The following is a 16,846-nucleotide window of genomic DNA, read 5'->3' as shown; positions in this document are numbered from 1 at the left end:
ACCTTGGAGCTCCGGCTCTCCTGCAGTTTTTTTTTAATCTGCCTGAGTGTGAGCTATCTATTTCTATAGGAGTCCTTTGGGTTTGCTTCTGCGACCAGAAGGGTTATTTCAACCACATTCTCTTGTGTGAGCAGAATATATGAGGCTGATTAGGAGAAAATCCATAGAGGGCTTTGGTGCCTTGGTTTCAGATTCTCCTTCCTCCCCCCCCCCCCCCCCCCCCCCCCCCCCCCCCCCCCCAAATACACACAACCATCTCATGTATTAACAGCAGCATGGGAATGGCCTGGATCTTTAAAAGAAAAAGTGTTACAAAAATACAAAATATTCTGTGTCCTCTCCATAGAGTGCGGTGTGCACAAGATGAGTCCCTTCATGTATTCACTGCACAGAACATACATAGACCAACTTGGTGCATTTTGTAAATTCAGTAGAGATGTGCATTTGTCTGGGACGAATTGGACAATTTCAACGAAATTGTCTAATTCGTCCTGTTTTAGCAACCCCGAAAAATGAAGCAAATTTTCCCAAAATTTCATGAAAGTTCATTTTTTGGGATTAGTGCACTCTAACCCAAAATTCGGGGCGGCTGAAAAAAAAAAAAAAGGCCCGAACCGCGGGAAACCAAAATTTCAGCAGTTTGACTGATCGTTCTTTGATGCATTATAATTTATTGTATCAAAGAATATAAATTATCGAGTTAACATAAGAGTTTTGATATTTTGGTTGAAAGACATCAGCAACATCTAGCTCAACCATCTCTGTATTACCCACATTTGAGCAATTATTTAGAGTGATCCAGAGGAAGATAAAAAGCCTGCAAATCTTCAGCCAATTATATTTCCTTTGGTAAGAAGGGTAATCTTGGTTTCTAATGGAATTTCAAGCAGTTTTTATGGAATGAAGGAGAGTGTTGTGATTGTGAAATGGAAATGCTTATGATTTGAGACTGAAGGATCTAAATATATGGGATACCCTGGTGGAGAGGAGAGACAGGTGACATGGTTGAGCTATTGACATGCCTGGAAGGTATAAATAATGCATAAGAAGCAAACCCTTTTTAGAGGAAAGAATGCTGTAATATGAGGCTCCACGCAGGAGGGCTATGCAGGAACAGGTGCTTGAAATAGCATCCCAAGGGAGCAGTGGAGACAAATGGTAACTGAGTTAAAGAAAGCTTAGGATATGCAGAGAGTTTCCTAGATGCAAAGCAGTGAAGGAAAAGAGAAAAATCAACCAAGAATGAAATTGGGTAGACCAGATGGGCCTTCTGGTCCTTTTCTCTGTTTCTATATTAAATAAGCAAGCAGAGTAAGACCAGAGGAATGTCCTACTAGCTGAGCTCAGGGAGCAGCATGCTAGTGCTGTGCTAGTGTACTTAGTCTGGAGATGGAGGATTGCAGGTTTACGTTTTTACTACTACTATTTATCATTTCTGTAGCATTCCCAGATAGATCCATTGTTGGAGCAAGAGGATCTGCTATCGGTAGTGTTACTATGAGTGTGAAGTTGGCAGCAGAATTTATGGTGGAAGAAGACAATAAGGGGTAGATTTTAAATGAAGCGCACACATCACGGAGCGGACTGGGAGGGAACGTCCCTACCCCACTACCTCACCTTCCCTACCCTTCGCCTCTAAACCCTTTATCCTACCTTTCGATTTTTTTATTTTGTTGCTTACTGCCCCAACAGAGCAGTAGCAATTTGCATGCACCTTCTGTCCCTTCCCCAGTACAGCGGCAAATGGGGGTTACCAGCATGGCTGGGCCCCTTTGAAGATGTGCAGGGTGCACACAAGGCCCAGCCACACGTGTAACCCGTTTTTTGCGTGCGCGCGGGGGATTTAACATTTGGCTGTAAGAGTATTATGTCTCGAGGAAAAGGAGTGAGCACTAGCACTGAGATTAGGGAGGCATTAGGCACAGGATCCTGGAGAAGCTGTGACCTGCACACTGAGTAGGGAAGGCAGAATTTCAAAAGGATTAAAACTGGATTGTATGCATGTAAACGCACTTTTGAAAATTGCTACAAATTTTTTTAATTGCATTTTATTTTCACAAACAATGGAAATTATTATCCAAAACACAATACTCTATCTCAATATGCATGCAACATTATCGAATTGATCAATTACCCCCCCCCCCCCCCCCCATAGAGCACCTGAATTACCATTGGCAGGGAACTGGTCCTTAAAAATCCTTTGATCATACAATTTATGCTATTGAATTGTCAATAGGTTTTGTGCACGTAAGTGCACTTTAAGCATGTAAAAGGGCTTTTGACAATTGCTATAATATATGCTACTTGCATGTAAATCCTTTTGAAAATTACCCCCATTGTACAATAGTTTCTTCAATATCAAGTCCCCTGCTGCTCTGAAAAAAACATTTGTATGTTCTGTGAACAATAGAGCAGATATTCACGTGTAGAGAAAATAATTAATTGGCTTGTCTGGCAAGCTAGGAGTGGCTGCTTTTAAAGTATGAAAAATATGTGGAGAATGCGAAAACTAAAGACATGACTACATATTTTAAAAATGATTTTACTTCCTGTCATTAAAATGGAAATGAGGTCCTGGGTGGAGGCTGCATTGGCTCCTTTGAAGAAAGAGAAAGGGATTTGTTGGTCAACATTCCAGTTTATAAAAGGTAAATTATTAATATAGAGGTGTCATGCCAGCAGTTTAACTTAAATTCATTCATGCTATTGTAATGAAAACGTGTTCAGACAAGACAGTATAATGCTGCTGTTCAAGGTGTAGCTGGGGAGGTTATGCTTACATTTTATAATTGAGTTTGCCCTTTATCAGTTGAATTCAAGGTGGAGTTGCTCGATACCAAAATGTTTTGCTGCCTTTTTGAATTCCAGTGAATCATTTTGATACAAACTCTAAAAACTCAAGCAATTATGGACCAGTTTTCAAAGAGATCTAGCTGGCTAGATCCCACAGGGTGAACATTTCTCCCCTCTCTTCCCCCCTCTGCTAAGCTGGTAAATCGGCAGTTAGATGGGTGGTCTTGGGGGCAGGGGAGATGAAGTTAGCCGCCTAGCTCTGATTTTCAGAGCTAACAGGCTTACTTTAGTCAGCCAGTTCTGGGCATAGCTATTGCAGATTTATATTTAGCTGGCTAGGTTATGGCTCAAAATCAGCTTAGGAGAACTTGCTAAAATATAGCCAGCTATTTTAAACACTCTGCCCTATACTGAAAATCATATATTTGGAAGTTAATTAGTAATGATAGTTATGTCTCACTAAAAGTTTCAGAAACTTTGCATTAAGGCTTGACATTGTAACCATGTTCAGGCCAGCCTTACATTCAGGCCTTTGATTTCCCAAAATATTGTCTTGAGTTCTGTAGTTCAGTTCAGCAAACATTTGTGTCTCTGCAAGTTATTTTTTCTAATTATTTGATCTTGTTCTGTTTATATTGTCCTTCTCATTAGTATCAGTGTTCATTTAGGGAAGCTGGTTGTTGGAGCAAAGAATTTTTAAGTTTCCTCCCTTATTCATAAAGTTAGAGGAGAGCAAAGCAATGCTGAGTACAGGAAGGATGTGGGACAACCTTCACTGGTAGAAACATTCCACAGTACTCCTGTGTAATAAACACATTTGTTATCAGACAGAAAAAAATAGTGAATTTCCCTCTTATTGCAGCTGTTTATCATAAAGGAATATGATACAGATAAAGGCCTTGATGTCTGCATAATTTCATTCCAGGGCAGTGCATAGATCTCAGCTGATTTTTGGCTTTCCCTTCATTTCCTTTACAAGCAGGATACTTCTGTACTTATCCACAGTTTTCTTGAATTATATCACTCTCTCTTTCTCCACTCCCTCCCTGGGGAATCCATTCCATGCATCCTCCATGCTTTTTGTGAAGAAATACCAGTTTGCTCCTAAGTCTATCCCCTTGGATCCTCATACCATGACCTCTTGTTCTAGAGCTTTCTTTCTCATGAAAATGGCTTGCTGCTTGTACATTATTTATACCTTTGAGATATTTGAATGACTTTCCTCTCTAGGGTATGCATATTGAGATCCTTAAATCTCATTTCATAGGATTTTTAGTATTTTAAAATTAAATAAATATAGCGTTCAGAGCTTTAATACTGGAATATGGCACACAAATGTTTCTGATTTTGCAATGATCTTAGCTCCTTGTTCAAATGAGAGACTATTTTGAAAATGAGTGGTTTCTACACAGGGAGGGGTAATTTTTCAAACAACCTGCTTATTGCTAAATTCTGCAGGTTCTTTGTACCTGCAAACTTTAACCCAGATTTTCAAAGCAGATTTATGTGCATAAATGCAGAACAGATTTAAGCAGGCTTGTTAGAAAAGTATCCACTTTGGGGGCCTTTTTGAGAAAGCATTTAAATACATAAAACCCAGTTGTATGCATGTAAATGAAGGGCTTTGGAAAATGAAACGAAGGGGCTTATGCATATAAAAGTACACCTGATTTGAACAGGGCCTGGAGAAGCATTCCAAGGGATGGAGGTGGTGCAGAGTAGTATGCACATAAATCTCCATGCAGAAGGTTACACCTGCTTAGGAGCAGCTAGACCTCTGTGCATATATGTCCACACGTGTAGCAGGGCAACCTATGGATTTTCAAAGCATGCCTATTTTACACCAGTTTTCCAAGGCAAAATATGTACATACTTTCCTTTTGAAAATCATCCCACCAAAACTACCTGCTCATTTACAGCTGCTAATATGTGAACAGAATCTCTTCAGGAAAATTTATAGGCAGCTTTAGAAAATGCAACAGTATGCACATAAGGGCCAATATTCTCCACCCCCATCCCCAGCAATACCACTGCTCCCTACAGGTAAACATAGATGTATTTAAAGGTGAATTTTAAAAGCCTGGCATGTGGCAAACCCAGGAGATAGTGAGCATGAGTTGGGCTCGTGCACACCGAGAGGATTTTATTAGCCGCCGGGATTCGCACGTACATGCCATTGGGCGCACAAAGTTTCCAGAAAAGGGCATGGGTATGTCCTGGACAGGCTATGGCCCTTCAGGGGCTTTACCATGAAATTTGCATGTACATTCTTACATGCATTGGTGCTCACCAGGAACCCCTACCACATAACTTTACTTCTGCTATAGATGATGTGTAAACTTTAAAACAAAACACTTAGGCAAGTCAGCAGGGTTTTAAGGGACAGGGCTAGGGGGTTTGGAAGTCCTAGCCCTTAAATGAACAAACTGGGAAAACTAGCACTGGCTTTGGTGCGCATCCATTCTAAAATTTCCCTACTTACCCGGTAGAAGCGGGATTTGCACGCACATGGCTCATGTCCATTTAAAATTGGGCACACATGTACACGCGTCCAGCCTATTTTCTAAAATGCGCAGATATACACACACAAAATGACTGTCTCCCTGAGTACGGGTCGACAAACACATGCACATGTGTGCCTGCACGCTGGTTTAAAAGTTACTGTCCTAGGATGTACACACCTAACCACATATTGGGTAGGCATTTCGTAAAAAGCCATTTCTGTGGGTAAAGCATTGCTTTACCCACAGAAATGGCTCAGTTTTGGCTAAACCGAGACACAATCTTGTAATCATATACCACATAGTTAACCATGTCTCATAATTATTTTTTTAAGTTTTTCTTCACAAATAAAATTCAGAAGCAGTACTGAAGAAAAATAGCCCAAGATAAAGGTTGTACTTATTTTATGGTGTTCTTATTCAATTTGTGTCCTTCTTACAAAAGAGAGTTGTTTTGAGGGATCAGATATGGCTTCACAGTTCTAGCAACTTTGGTACACGGTGGCGATAGAGAGCTGAAATCTCAAATCAGAGACCCCCCCCCCAGGTGTTTCAGTGAAAGGAGTCCCTTCTTCAGAGGCCACAAAAAGCTGCTGCTACTGCAAAAGTCAACAACTTTATATCACATAAATTTAGTGGAATAACAAATGAAAAAAAATATGGACCCAAGCTTCAACATGCATTTTTCATTTATAATAGTCTCATCTCATAGAGATTAATCTATGGTGGGATTGAAGCCTTTTTAAAGAGGCCTTCAGTCCAGAGAATAACCAATCACAAATAGGACTTATAATACAACAGCCAGTCAGGAGGCCATGAAAATTAAATAGGTGAAAAATGCCCAGTATAATCTGAAAATGTGAGGCAGTACTATATTCAGGGGCAATTGAATGTGTGTATATCAATTAAGTGGACAGTATTTTAATTGGTTATTCCCTGCCACTCCCCACAAAAGCAGGCGGTGGATTGTACAATGTCAAGGCTCCTCAGTTTGAGGGCTCTGGTTCCAGTATCCATGTGTCAAGAAAATACAAGTCTATATTCCATCTATTTCGAGGTGCCCAAGAAGGAGAGCTCCTTTCGCCCCATCCTGGATCTCAAAGGGATCAACTGTTATTTGCAGGTGGCTCTCTTTTGTATGGAAACATTGCGCTCAGTGATAATGGCCATACATTTGGGGGAATTTCTGACTTCCTTGGATTTGTCTGAGGCATGCCTCCATATTCCTATCCAATTGGAGCACCAAAGTTTTCTACGTTTGCGGTGCTGGGGTGCCATTATCAGTTTCGGGTGCTGCCTTTTGGTCTAGCCATTGTTCCCAGAACCTTTTTCAAAGGTTATGATAGTGGTGGTGGCGGCAGAGCTGAGAGAGGATGGAATCCTTGTACACCTGTATTTAGATGACTGGTTGATTCAGGGCAAGTCTCTGGAAGGGGAGCCATCTGGTGACCTGCAAGGTGATCTCCTTGTTACAGGAGTTACATTCAGGTTCTCTAGGTATTTCTCTGTCCCCAGAGAGCTCACGATCTAAGCTTGTACCTGAGGCAGTGTAGAGTGACGTGACTTGCCCAAGGTCACAAGGAGTGTGAGGAAAGAACTCCTAATGCAACAGTAGGTTTGACCAGTCTGCCCTGAGAAATCTTTGAAGCCTAGACCCCAATTCCATCCCTCTTCATAGTGTCCACTGGTTTTTTTGTTTGTTGTTTTTTTTTTAAATCAGGCTGTCCTATAAAAGACAGAAAATACCAAATTAGCTTGTTGCCACCAAAAGTAGTTTGTGCCCATTGGCACTGTTGTGGTTTTTCCCCTTTTTATGTTCAGTGCAGTCAAGGTAGGGATTCTCCATGTGTGTGGACTGCCATCCTGCTTGTCCTCAGAGAAAGCAGAGTTGCTTACTTATAATGGATGTACTCTGAGGACAGCAGGATGTCCTCACAAAACTAAGGAATTAAACTGAAGGGGGCCTTGCTTGGATGTGTGGCAGTATGGCATGCTGCACATGGCCAGTAGGGCATTCTTATCGTTTCTCAAAACTTTGAAACAAAAGTTTTGTGCTGGGTACCATCTGATGAATATGTCCTCTTATGAGGACTGACATCCTGCTGTCCTCGGAGAATACCTGTTAAAGGTAAGCAACCCTGCTTTACCTAATATGCTGTCCATAGCATGTTACATAAAATATCCATAATCATGATTGAGCTCTTGAGCTGCTTTTGTATCTGGAGCATGTCCCACCAGGCCCCACTCATCTGTGGAAAAACTTCAGAAGGAGCCGGCTGTTGTGGTACATGTGGGAACCAACGATGAAGGAAAATGTGGGGGAGAGGTTCTGGAAGGAAAATTTAGGATTTTAGGTAGAAAGCTGAAATCCAGACCTTCCAGGATGGTATTCTCTGAAATGCTCCCCTGTTCCATATGCAGGTCCCCAGAGGCAAGCAGAGCTCCGGAGTCTCAATGCGTGGATGAGACGATGGTGCAGGGAAGAGGGATTCAGTTTTGTAAGGAATTGGGGAACCTTTTGAGGAAGGGGGAGACTTTTCTGAAAGGATGGGCTCTACCTTAACCCGAATGGAACCAGGCTGCTAGCACTAACTTTTAAAAAGGAGCTGCTTTTAAACTAGAACAAGGGAGAAAGCAGACAGTCACTCAGCAGTGCATGGTTCGGAGGAATGTATCTTTGAAGGATACTAATGAAACAGGAGAGTTAGAGCATCCCAACAGAGAGGTTCCAATACAAGCAAATGTAGTCCATATACCTATACATAAAAAATCACCTGAGCTAAAGATTTCCAAATTATCCCTATCAACTGAAAAGCAGGTTAATACAAACAAAAAAAATGCAGTTTGAATTGTCTGTATGCCAATGCCAGAAGTCTAAGAAGTAAGATGTGAGAGTTAGTGTGTATAGCAGTAAGTGATGAGATTGACATAATTGGCATCTCAGAGAATTGGTGGACAAGGGATAATCAATGGGACAGTGCTATATCAGGGTACAAATTATATTGCGATGATAGGGAGGATCAACGTGGTGGGGCTGTGGTACTTTGTCCATGAGGGTATAGGGTCCAACAAGATAAAGATCATACAAGAGACTAAATTTTCAGTAGAATCTATAGGTAGAAATCCTATGTGTGTTGGATAAGAGTTTAGTGATAGGAGTATACTACTGTCCACCTGGCCAAAATGATGAGACAGATGATGAAATGCTAAGAGAAATCAGGGAAGATAACCAATTTGGCAGTGCAGTAATAATGGGAGATTTGTTACCCCAATATTGACTGGGTAAATGTAATATCAGGACATGCTAGAGACATAAAGTTCCTGGATGGAATAAATGATTGCTTCATGGAGCATTAGTTCAGTAATAAATGAGAGCGGGAGCTATTTTAGATTTAATTGTTAGTGGAAAGCAGGATTTGTTGAGAGGTAATGGTGGTGGGGCTACTTGGCAATAGTGATCATAACATGATCAAATTTAAACTAATAACTGGAAGGGGGATAATAAGTAAATCTACAGCTGTAACACTAAATTTTCAAAAAGGAAACTTTGATAAAATGAGGAAAACAGAAAAAAACTGAAAGGTTCAGCTGTAAAGGTTAAGTGTTCAACAGGCGTGGACATTTTTATAAATACAATCTTAGAAGCACAGTCCAGATGTATTCCACGCATTAAGAAAGATGGAAGGAAAGCAAAACGATTACTGGCATGGTTAAAAGGTGAGGTGAAAGAAGGTATTTTAGACAAAAAAAAAATCCTTCAAAAATTGGAAGAAGGATCCATCTGAAGGAAAAAGCATAAGCATTGTCAAGTTAAGTGTAAAACATTGATCAGACAGGCTAAGACAGAATTTGAAATGAAGTTGGCCATAGAGGCAAAAACTCATAATAAAACCTTTTTAAAATATATCCGAAGCAAGAAATCTGTGAGGGAATCAGTTGGACCGTTAGATGACCGAGGGGTTAAAGGGGCTCTTGGGGGTTTTTTCTTGCAGAAAGACTAGATGAATTCTTTGCGTCTGTGTTTACTAATGAGGATGTTGGGTAGATACCAGTTCCGGAGATGGTTTTCAAGGGTGATGAGTCGGATGAATTGAACCAAATCACTGTGAACCTAGAAGATGTAGTAGGCCAGATTGGCAAACTAAGGAGTAGCAAATCACCTGGACCAGATGGTATGCATCCCAGGGTCTGAAGGAACTCAAAAAAGAAATTTCAGATCTATAAATTTAAATTTGTAACCTATCATTAAAATCATCCATTGTACCTGAAGATTGGAGGGTGGTCAATGTAACCCCAATATTTAAAAAGGGATCCAGGGGAGATCCGGGAGACTATAGACCAGTGAGCCTAACTTCAGGGCCAGGGAAAAATAGTGGAAATCAAAATCACAGAGAAATATAGAAAGACATGGTTTAATGGAACACAGCATGGATTTACCCAAGGGAAGTCTTTCCTCACAAATCTGCTTCATTTTTTTGAAGGGGTTAATAAACATGTGGATAAAGGTAAACCGGTAGATGTAGAGTATTTGGATTTTCAGAAGGCGTTTGACAAAGTCCCTCATGAGAAGTGTCTAAGAAAACTAAAAAGTCATGGGTTAGGAGGCAATGTCCTTTCGTGGATTACAAACTGGCTAAAAGACAGGAAACAGAGAGTAGGATTAAATGGTCAATTTTCCTAGTGAAAAAGGGTAAACACAGGAGTGCCCCAACGATCTGTACTTGGACCAGTGCTTTTTCAATATATTTATCCATGATCTGGAAAGGAATATGAGTGAGGTTATCAAATTTTGTAGATGAAACAAAATTATTCAGAGTAGTTAAATCACAAGCAGATTGTGATAAATTGCAAGAGGACCTTGCAAGACTGGAAGATTGGGCATCCAAATGCAGATGAAATTTAACATTAGCAAGTGCAAGGTGATGCATATATGGAAAAATAACCCATGCTGAAGTTACACAATGTTAGGTTCCATATTAGGAACTACCACCCAAGAAAAAGATCTGGGCATCATAGTGGATAACACATTGAAATCGTCGGTTCAGTGTGCTGCGGCAATCAAAACAACAAACAGAATATTGGGAATTATTAGAAAGGGAATGGTGAATAAAATGGAAAATGTCATAATGCCTCTGTATCGCTCCGTGGTGAGACCGCACCTTGAATACTATGTACAATTCTTATCACTGCATCTCAAAAAAGATATAGTTATGCTGAAGAAGGTACAGAGAAGGCCGACCAAAATGATAAAGGGGATGGAGCAGCTCCCCTGTGAGGAAAGGCTAAAGAGGTTAGGGCTGTTCAGCTTGGAGAAGAGACGGCTAAGAGGGGATATGATGGAGGTCTTTAAAATTGAGAGGTCTAGAATGGGTAGATGTTAATTTATTTACTCTTTCGGATAATAGAAAGACTAGGGGGCACTCCATGAAGTTAGCAAGTAGCACATTTAAAACTAATCAGAGAAAATTCTTTTTCACTCAGCGCACAATTAAACTCTGGAATTTGTTGCCAGAGGATGTGGTTAGTGCAATTAGTGTTGCTGGGTTTAAAAAAAGATTTGGATAAGTTCTTGGAGAAAGAAGTTCATTAACTGCTATTAATCAAGTTGACTTAGGGAATAGCCACTGCTATTACAGGCATCAGTAGCATGGGATCTTCTTAGTGTTTGGGTACTTGCCAGGTTCTTATGGCCTGGATTGGCCACTGTTGGAAACAGGATGCCGGGCTTGATGGACCCTTTGTCTGACTCAGTATGGCAATTTATGTTCTTATGCCTGAGGGCCTCTTTAAAATGGCTTTGATACTGCCATTTTAGGTTAACTTCTATGAGACAAGGCTTTTCCTGGAGCAGTTCTCTGTGTAGCTGAGGGAACACCTTCTGTACCTTTCTGGGCATTATTAGAACATGGTTCTGCACACTCATAATGCCTCTGTGTACAGTCTCTTAAGTGTCTTCACCATGCTGCTATTCATCACTTGTTGCAGTCTCTCCCTATTCTTGTATACAGATGAAAATATCTGAATTTTGACAGTGATTCTTTAGAGAAGATTCCTCTAAATCTTCATGGCATTTGATTCCTCAGGCACAGAAATAGTAGAGTAGCTTTACCTTCTTCCAGTGCTGGAGTAGGCACATTGAAATTACCAGGTATTTTCCCAAACATGACAATTTCTTGTGCTTGGAGACAAGTGATTCAAGTTTCCATGCACTACATTATGCAGCAGGTAATATTTATGCCAGTGAACAGTGAGATTCCTAGTTCCCAAAGGATATACCCATGAACTATAAATTTGAGGATCCCAAAGTGTAAGCAATCTGCATGGACAGGCTGCGGGAAGAGAATCAAACATACTTCTAGGGTTTTGATCCAGGATGGCAGCAGCATTTTAGGCATCTCTTGCTAGCCTGTTTAGCTGTCCCATAGTTTATGGCTATGCCTGTTTTCACTTTCTGTTGTGGTGAAGAATAAAGTTAAATCTCATGCATACCTGTGCAGCCAATATCAGGTCCGATGGGCTTGTTTTGTATATATTATGATGAGCATGAACATCGTTCTTAAGACAGGGCATGTTGGATGCCATGTTGGCCTCTCAAACATAATGCTTGGTTGTGCCAAAAGGAGCTTTCTTCTGGAGCTTATAGGTGAATAGGCAAAATATCAAGGTGCATGTGGAAGTTCTTTTTAATCAAACCAGTGGTGCCCATTACAGCTGGAACAATTTATGTATCTTTCTGCTTCCTTTTCTTCAATACTAATTGCATTTCTTAGTACTTGATGATCTTCTCTCCGTCCATACGTTGCATGGAATAATTGCTTGGTACTGACACTCCTATTAGTAATGTCATTCTTGCATTTTTCTTCTTTACCATTGAATTTCTACACAAGCTTTTTATTGGTTGTAATGGAACTGTCCCAGGTATTGCCAGAAGATGTGATGAAAGTAGTTAGTGTAGCTGGGGTTGAGAAGGGTTTTGATAAGTTCCTGGAGGAAAAGGCCATAAACCATTTAAAGCTGCAGTGTAGCTTTTTGGAGGTGCCCTCTCTTCATTCTGCCCACTTAGGTGAGACCCACAGGAGGGCCTGTGAAATAATACTCCTGAAGGGCTACATATGCTGAATTGCACTTCTTGCTTCAAACAATTACTGCAGACATTTTTATTTGAACAGGCCTTCAGTTTAGACAGTCAGCAATGCTGATGAGTGCTCCAGATTAGAACTTTTCACTTATGCATTTTTCTCAAGTGCTCCTTTTTGTTGCTTTGCTAAGGATGCCATGAGATATAGTACCTAGCAGGAGTCAGATTTTTTTTTTTTTTTTGTGATTTTGTGCTATGTTTTGAGGTTTTAGGGTGAGGGTTGTCTGTAGCTTGTTTGTTTTTATGTCATGCTGGTATATTAGTCATTTTGTTTGGTCATTATTTTATTCTCAGTTTATGTATTGTTTAATTGTAACCTGTCATGAACGTCTGATATGTGTGGGTTATAAACCTCTTAAATAAAATAGCTATATAGACTTGGGAAAGCCACTGCTTATCCCTGGTTATGAGCAAGAAGGATTGGATCTATTTTTTAGGGATTGTGCTGGGTACTTGTAACCTGGATTGGCTACTGTTAGAAACAGGATGGGCCTTCTAGATCTTTGGTCTGACCCAGTATGGCATTTCTTATGTTCTTATGATCACAACTTGTTTGTTCTCTGCCATTCTCTGAGGGTTGTGATCCTAGTGTTTTTTTTCTGGAACAGAGATATTACAGTGTTTACATGGTGTCCAGTGAATGATAATGCTACCTTATTGTGCCTTTCTGCATTCAGGCCTTCTGATATCTGCATTTCATTTATCATAGCAGTGCAGTGTCTCCTGGCCATTGGTGACTTCTTCCCCTCAGGCAAGATCAGTGTCTTCAGCAGTTAAACTATCTCCAGTACAGAATTGTTCACACTGTAGAGCAGTTTTTTCAAACATTGGGCCCCCACAAAAAAAAGCTGCTTTTTCTTTTTAATGCAGTACAATGCACTGTAATTCAAGTTATACCAAATCAAATGTTTTGTGCCCCCACCTGATCCATCCTGTGCCCCCCAGTTTGAGACGTACTGCTGTAAAAGTGTTCCCATAATCTGTTTTATTAAACCATCTTCATGCATGCATGCCATTACTAAAACAGTTTAATTAAAACAGTTCTGTACACCCTGAGCAAGAATCATGATTGCTTCTCAAGAATGCTTTTAGCTGTCCAGGAGTGCAGATGATAACTGTGTTAGTGACACTTAAACTGGATTAAGCTTGTTAGAGTGATTTAAGATTTGCAGTGTGAACAGGGCCTAAAATTCCAGGCTTAGAAAGTTAGATCTCTGTCCTTTTTCAAAAGCCCCCATACTTCCCCTTTTCTTGCCCACCATAATTGGTTATCTTTTTGTTTTATAATTTTATTTAAACAGGTTTTCAACATGATGATTAATAACAGCATACACCATTCTCTGGTTATTTTTATATTGTATTACTGATATATTATTTTGTATGTGTGAATAGGGATAGAAAATTGATTTTCATTCCATATATTTCTGGTATGATATCCAGACATCTGGAGAATGTGAGGACCAAAAAAAAAAACCTTGTATTGTACTTTTATGCCAAATTCTGAGAAGTGAACTACACCAAACACTTTTGACCACCTGGCCCACCAGTGACACAAGCTAGTTTTCCCTTGTAGAGACTGTACAAAACTTGTCCTTTAAATTAAATCATGATTCACAAGTTTCACTGATTGTCTCTGTGAAACTGGACAAGTCACTTTCTTGCCTTGTACCTCCAGGATTCAGTTGAAAATGAGGTAGTTTCTTAATCTGGCTTTCCTGGTCAATACATTTTAATTTTAATTCATTATACTGGGAATCAAGGAAGATGGAGTGCTGATTATCAAAGCAAGCTAAATATGAAATTGAATCCTTTCTACAGCTTTTTAAAAATAGTTTGGATTTATTTTGCCATAATATTGGCAACTAGTACATTTTTAAAGTGTTTGTATTATCCATGTGCCAATGGTGCCCTCGGTGAAGTGTTATGAGCAGAAAGTAGCTATGTCTTGTCAACTACTAATTTTTCTCATTCCAGCATTCTTTCAAGTGTTTGGATTTAGAACCGATGGCAGACAATGTCAACCACTAACAACATAGCACAGGCCAGGAAGCTGGTGGAGCAGCTCCGTCTTGAAGCTGGCATCGAGAGGATCAAGGTAAAACTTTCCTATAGTACCATTAGCAAAATATAAGATAAACATAATGAACAGGGGAGCTTTTTCTTTCAATGTAGAAATAAAACAAGTATATTTTTGCTGACTGCTGTAAAATAAAAATGAAATCTAGAGGAAAAGATGGATGAGATCTCAAAAAGATATAGTTGCGCTGGAAAAAGTACGGAGAAGGGCAACCAAAATGATAAAGGGGGGGGGGGAATAGAACGGCTCCCCTACAGACTCCAATATTTCTCAATAACAACCAACAAATTGCGAACTTTCTTTGCTAAGTCAATCTCGGAGTAATAATTGACAATGAACTAAACCTCAAACAACACATATCATTAAAGGTTAAGGAAGGATATGCTAAACTCATGATACTAAGAAAACTGAAACCATTACTATCCTTACAAAATTTTCGCACTGTACTTCAATCTCTGATTTTCGCCAGCACAGACTATTGTAATGCCTTGCTACTAGGCCTGTTAGACCGGTTAGCCTGACTTCAGTGCCAGGAAAAATAGTGGAAAGTGTTCTAAACATCAAAATCACAGAACATATAGAACATATAGAAAGACATGGTTTAATGGAACAAAGTCAGCATGGCTTTACCCAGGGCAAGTCTTGCCTCACAAATCTGCTTCACTTTTTTGAAGGAGTTAATAAACATGTGGATAAAGGTGAACCGGTAGATATAGTATACTTGGATTTTCAGAAGGCGTTTGACAAAGTTCCTCATGAGAGGCTTCTAGGAAAAGTAAAAAGTCATGGGATAGGTGGCGATGTCCTTTCGTGGATTGCAAACTGGCTAAAAGACAGGAAACAGAGAGTAGGATTAAATGGGCAATTTTCTCAGTGGAAGGGAGTGGACAGTGGAGTGCCTCAGGGATCTGTATTGGGACCCTTACTGTTCAATATATTTATAAATGATCTGGAAAGAAATACGACGAGTGAGATAATCAAATTTGCAGATGACACAAAATTGTGCAGAGTAGTTAAATCACAAGCAGATTGTGATAAATTGCAGGAAGACCTTGTGAGACTGGAAAATTGGGCATCCAAATGGCAGATGAAATTTAATGTGGAAAAGTGCAAGGTGATGCATATAGGGAAAAATAACCCATGCTATAATTACACGATGTTGGGTTCCATATTAGGTGCTACAACCCAAGAAAGAGATCTAGGTGTCATAGTGGATAACACATTGAAATCGTCGGTTCAGTGTGCTGCGGCAGTCAAAAAAGCAAACAGAATGTTGGGAATTATTAGAAAAGGAATGATGAATAAAACGGAAAATGTCATAATGCCTCTGTATCGCTCCATGGTGAGACCGCACCTTGAATACTGTGTACAATTCTGGTCGCCACATCTCAAAAAAGATATAATTGCGATGGAGAAGGTACAGAGAAGGGCTACCAAAATGATAAGGGGAATGGAACAACTCCCCTATGAGGAAAGACTAAAGAGATTAGGACTTTTCAGCTTGGAGAAGAGACGACTGAGGGGGGATATGATAGAGGTGTTTAAAATCATGAGAGGTCTAGAACGGGTAGATGTGAATCGGTTATTTACTCTTTCAGATAGTAGAAGGACTAGGGGACACTCCATGAAGTTAGCATGGGGCACATTTAAAACTAATCGGAGAAAGTTCTTTTTTACTCAACGCACAATTAAACTCTGGAATTTGTTGCCAGAAAATGTGGTTCGTGCAGGTAGTATAGCTGTGTTTAAAAAAGGATTGGATAAGTTCTTGGAGGAGAAGTCCATTACCTGCTATTAGGTTCACTTAGAGAATAGCCACTGCCATTAGCAATGGTTACATGGAATAGACTTAGTTTTTGGGTACTTGCCAGGTTCTTATGGCCTGGATTGGCCACTGTTGGAAACAGGATGCTGGGCTTGATGGACCCTTGGTCTGACCCAGTATGGCATTTTCTTATGTTCTTATGTTCTTACCCAACACTACAGTAAGACCTCTGCAGATTTTACAGAATGCTGCAGCTAGAATTCTCACTGGAAAATACAAGAGATCACATAACAGATACAGTCGCCACCCTACATTGGCTTCCCATAGAACAAAGAATACAGTTCAAAGCACTGTGCTTAATACACAAACTTATCCATGACGATAAAGCAGAATGGCTGAACACAGCACTTAGAGTACATGTCCCACACAGAAATTTAAGGTCAGCAAACAGAGCACTCCTTCCCATTCCTTCTGTGAAAACCGCAAGACTTACCCAAGTGAGGGAGCGAGCTTTGTCTCTAGCCGGTTCCATATTATGGAACTCCATGCCCTTTGACAGACTCCAGAGCAAT

General features: G+C 40.1%; 1 protein-coding gene across 5 annotated transcripts in view; it reads left to right on the top strand.

The window, feature by feature from the left end:
* Window positions 1-16,846, top strand: part of GNG7 (G protein subunit gamma 7) — a 171,897-nt gene that overhangs the window by 140,858 nt on the left and 14,193 nt on the right. For 4 of the 5 annotated variants that reach the window (XM_029613161.1, XM_029613162.1, XM_029613158.1 and 1 more), the window contains one exon: window positions 14,407-14,527. In XM_029613161.1, the coding sequence (XP_029469021.1) occupies window positions 14,447-14,527 (81 nt within the window). In that variant the 5' untranslated portion in view covers window positions 14,407-14,446. Of the gene's footprint in view, window positions 1-2,571; window positions 2,649-14,406; window positions 14,528-16,846 lie in introns of those variants that run through there. The other variant, XM_029613160.1, reaches the window with a different exon arrangement.

This window comes from Rhinatrema bivittatum, chromosome 8, assembly GCF_901001135.1.
Source record: "Rhinatrema bivittatum chromosome 8, aRhiBiv1.1, whole genome shotgun sequence".
Taxonomy (NCBI): Eukaryota; Metazoa; Chordata; class Amphibia; order Gymnophiona; family Rhinatrematidae; genus Rhinatrema; species Rhinatrema bivittatum.
The sequence above is the reverse complement of the archived record's forward strand: the minus strand, read 5'-3'. Positions and strand labels throughout refer to the sequence as shown.